The sequence below is a fragment of the Xiphias gladius genome, chromosome 14, assembly GCF_016859285.1.
Source record: "Xiphias gladius isolate SHS-SW01 ecotype Sanya breed wild chromosome 14, ASM1685928v1, whole genome shotgun sequence".
Taxonomy (NCBI): Eukaryota; Metazoa; Chordata; class Actinopteri; order Istiophoriformes; family Xiphiidae; genus Xiphias; species Xiphias gladius.
The window spans coordinates 12367759-12371979 of NC_053413.1; the positions used below are offsets into that span (position 1 = coordinate 12367759).

The window sequence follows — 4221 nt, forward strand, 5'->3', positions numbered from 1 at the left end:
AATACTGGATTTTTAATCACTTGGTCAAACATTCTGTCTCTAAATATACCTTTAAAATTATGAAATGTGATTGACTAGGCCCATAAGTGACAGATTAACACATTGGATGGACAGAGTACAAGTCCAAATAAACTGTTGCCAAACTCTACTTGTGAGTCTGCATTCAGGGACACTTAAAAATAATTTGAAATGTTACTTAAGGCAGAAAAACACTGAGCACCAAAGTCACTAACCCATTGAAAGTGTAATAATTAAACACAAGCACAATATAGGATAATTCTCACATACTTTACTTCTCAACAGAACAATTACAGCATGACATGAAGGACAGATTTTTATTTTGTGAATCATGTTCTATCCACGGCACAGTGAGGACTGATGAGTAAAATAAATACCTCATCCCAGGCTAAGAAGGAAAAGAAAACAAAAGTCCATTTATCCTTCTCTGTTTTCATTTTCCTTCCATTCGCGTTTTCACTGGCGGAGGAAAGTTGAAATGCCAAACCCTGGTGCATTTCAGACGGATGTTGGTGGTGAACAGTTCAATATTCGCTGAGCTGCAGGGTGAAGGTGACAGGCTTCCTGGCCTGGCATGCAGGTGGACAACATTGCAAGGTCACAGCTGGAGCAGCTCTTGATCATTACTTAAGTCTTTGTGTAAAGAAACGGCACCGACCTGGCAGCAGAAAACAAAGAGTCATTATGTTGTACAGTAGAAATGCGGCCTTGCTGTAGCAGGCAAATCAAATATCAAGGCTGGTAGGAAAGTTTGAGTTTGAGTGACATGGCTTGGAGTGTGAGCATTTAACTTGTAAGCACATATTTGTGTACTTGTTCATAAAATGGCCACCATATTTTATTCTGGAAGCACAATCCAAATCTCAACATCAAACAATGTTTATGACCTTATTCAAAGATTTGTGGGTGAACCAAAGGTCCAAATGCTATATACTTCCAGCGGCTTTTCAGGCATTTCTTTGTTATTAGAAGCTGCTACATGCAGTCTAGCCTTAAAATAGATCACTGTCCTGGATTCTGGTCTCCTGACACCTGTAAACGGCCCGTCTTATTGTCTCTGAATTTCACCCCTATTATCATTTCCACAGTCCTGAGTTTTCTAGCCCCTGCTGATGAGAACTACCCCACAAGTATCTTGCCACCACCACTATGGTTCCTGTTTCACATTACAGAATCTTTTCCTTCGTCACTATTTCACAGTGACGGTGCATAATGAACTCCTGGAAATATTCACTGCAGGTATGTATGCTGAGTGTGTAGACACAACCAGGTTAAGACCCAACCTGAATAAAGGCCAAAGCACTCACTTGACAGATGTCTTCTTTTTTTCCCCCCAGACGTCTCACATTCCCTGATCATAATTTCCAACTTCAAATTGTTACAGCAAACACACTCAAAGATGTGTTAGCAACAAAATCAAATCATGTCATGACTTTGTTTTACTCTCGGCTTGTTAAACTGGCAAAGTATGTAAACAAGGAAGTGCGTCTCTGAGCATGAAGTCACGACTTTCCCAACACAAAACTGCAGTCTCTGAGTTGTTTTAGAATAAACTACACTGGCTATCTTCATTGAAATAAAAAAATAAATGAAAATGCAACAATAAGGCTGTGATGTGTGTTTAAGAGTTTTTGGAAATTAAGGCAGTTCTATCAGATGGAGGCACAACGTAATTTTAGGCTATAACTACTCTGACATTACTTGTTAACAGAATTAATGCTTAAACACGGGCAAATCTCCACCAAGTACTGCCTGTGGTGTCCGGATGTAGGTCTGCCCCTTTTCCATTATTTTGACAGACTGCGTGATAGTGCTGCTCTTGTGTGTCATTTTACATCTGCTCTCTTAGCAGTGCTGCCACTGTAGTACGCAGGAAAAAAAAAAAAATCTTCTGTGCCCAACAAACATGTAATATGTGAAAAGAGTCCACGTGGAATTTTTCCGCTTGTGTGAATCAAGTGTGAATAGTAGTAGCACTGCCTTATATAGTTACACAGTTGACCTTCATGCTGCAGGCAGACTGGTGTTTGCCTTTTTAAAATCCTGAACATCTGCCACAGGTGGAAAATAATGCATGATCTAATCAGTTTGGAGAAAAAAAAAAAAAAAAAAGCATGTTCTGTATTAACATCTAACTATTTTTCATACACTTCAAAATGGGTTTGCTTTGTAATTATCCGATTTTTTTTTGTGTAGGTTAATAGAAACAGAAAGCTAGAGAGTATTTTAATTAAGACAATAATACAACATGTAGAAAATGTGACTGCAATTTCAGCAGTCAATCAAAAGACACATTTAGATGCATAGGTTGGAGATGAGCAGGCCCATACTACTTGCAATGTCAGGTTCTTGTTTCTGGCCTTTAAAAGATACAGTGGGTGCAGGAAAAACGATTCTGACTGTGATTGCTGTACTAAAAAACAAACACACACACAAACAAAACAAAAAAATGTAATAATGCCTCAAGTACCCCTATTCATCACTTGCGGTCCCACCTCTTCGTTCTTTACTAAATGTCTGCAGTTATCTCTTACCTGAGCGCCACTACTCGTCCTTCTTGAATTTGCCATTGATGTAAGGGACATAATCCAAAATCAATCGCCAGTCTGTGAAGTGGACCAGAGCTACACCTCCAGCTGTGCCCCACACTGCCAGAGTCGGGATCCTATGGAGTAGAGAACATTGTAAAGATTTGCCATTTTTCTTTTATTTAAAGTGAAAATACAATGAAATCAATGACAGTGATCAGAGAGAAACAGCAAAAACGACACAAATTTTTTATATTTTAGTATTTTAGGAGACAAAAACACAAATACTAATACTACTACAGGCCAAGTTAAAGAGGCAGGTTTTTATTTAGTGGAATAAAGTCTCAGTTGTATTGTCAGCCGGAAAATTATTCTTTGTACAATAAATATTAAACACCCGAGCAACAAACATGAAGTGCATTTTGACTAGCACAAGACAGGAGTGCAGAAACAATTTGAGTAATGCATTTCATAAAACAACTCTAATCTTAATAGTCGATTGTTTTTATTCTTTATTGTGTAATAAAAATGATAGATTTGGTGATTAAAGCATCACAAATAAAGTGTGAAGACTTGCTTTTTCTCTTCCATTCCACATCAGTTGGTTTGTCAGACTAAGAAAAAAACATTATATTGACATAAGACCTGACTCTTGCAGACTAAATGATAGATGGACTAATTATTTCATGACTAATCCATGATGAAAATAGCAGCTCCAGCCCTTCAAGTCAGACCAGTCAGCTAGTCGGTTCAATTAGACATGTACTCCCTCTTTGTAATTAATGTATGAAATTCACACTTTTGCTACGTGATCAGGTTTAAGTCTTCAAAATTGTCATTTAAACATTTTTTTTTGCCTGGGTTTAGCTGTCAGGAAGCTAAAGTCAGCTTGTCCCCGCAGCGATGACCTCGTCTAGGCTAACAGCTAATGTTAGCCAAGGACACATGGAGATTCTATCAGCCCAAAGTATTCTTTACGCTTTTACGACTAATACGATCTTTAAAAAAAAACATCTTACCATGATTTGGCAATGGAGGTATACTTCTGACCGATCACTTTACTGATCATTTTGGGTAAAATATGTCCTCCTAACACCGGACACCCCGCTTTAAAGGCTTAAAAGAACTTCCGAGTTTCGCTTACCGACTACACGTACTGCGCATGTGCGCAGAGTACCTCCGGTTATTCGAAAAATAAAAGTCCAGTGCCAAAAACATGTTAATACACCTTACTGACTCAGTTTAAATGGCGTGTACATGATGCATATTCCTAAAAAAAATTGTGTTTACTTACAATTAATATTTACTAATTTACACACAGCAAACCTGGAGCCAGGTAGTACTCCAGCACAGGAGTACTACTCATTGGCTCCTGGGCCTTTGCACAAAATATAATAAACCTGCAATGTGTATTCAACTGACCAGTGTACTTTACACCGGAAAGTGACAGTGCAGCTCAGTTCTGCCCCCTATCGGACAAATCTACCTATGTTAAACTATGGCTGCCAGTCCAGGAAATCCTCTCTACTTGCTTGTTCTTTTTAAGTTGGGTAAACTCACTTCCACAAAGAACATATTAAGTAGATCAATTGGATCCTGGTTCACTTACCTTGTATTGCAGAAAGGAAAATGCAATTCAGTGCTTTATGGAAAAAGTCATTGGAAAACAATGGGC

The 4221-nt window shown here is 38.4% G+C and overlaps 1 protein-coding gene across 1 annotated transcript; it reads right to left on the minus strand.

The window, feature by feature from the left end:
• Positions 1–269: 269 nt before the first annotated feature.
• Positions 270–3715, minus strand: LOC120798640 (cytochrome b-c1 complex subunit 10). The gene is made up of 3 exons (XM_040143069.1): positions 3566–3715; positions 2553–2683; positions 270–676 (listed from the first exon to the last, which is right to left on the minus strand). Exons 1-2 carry the CDS (start codon positions 3613–3615, stop codon positions 2563–2565), a joined length of 171 nt encoding a protein of 56 aa, XP_039999003.1. The 5' UTR covers positions 3616–3715; the 3' UTR covers positions 270–676; positions 2553–2562.
• Between the last annotated feature and the right edge of the window lie 506 nt (positions 3716–4221).

Bases quoted from the DNA above. Each gene is read 5' to 3' on its own strand.
- LOC120798640 (XM_040143069.1), bottom strand. From the start codon at position 3,615: ATGATCAGTAAAGTGATCGGTCAGAAGTATACCTCCATTGCCAAATCA. The intron at 2,684-3,565 runs GTAAGATGTTTT...TCTACTCCATAG, and splicing joins ACCTCCATTGCCAAATCATG to GATCCCGACTCTGGCAGTGT.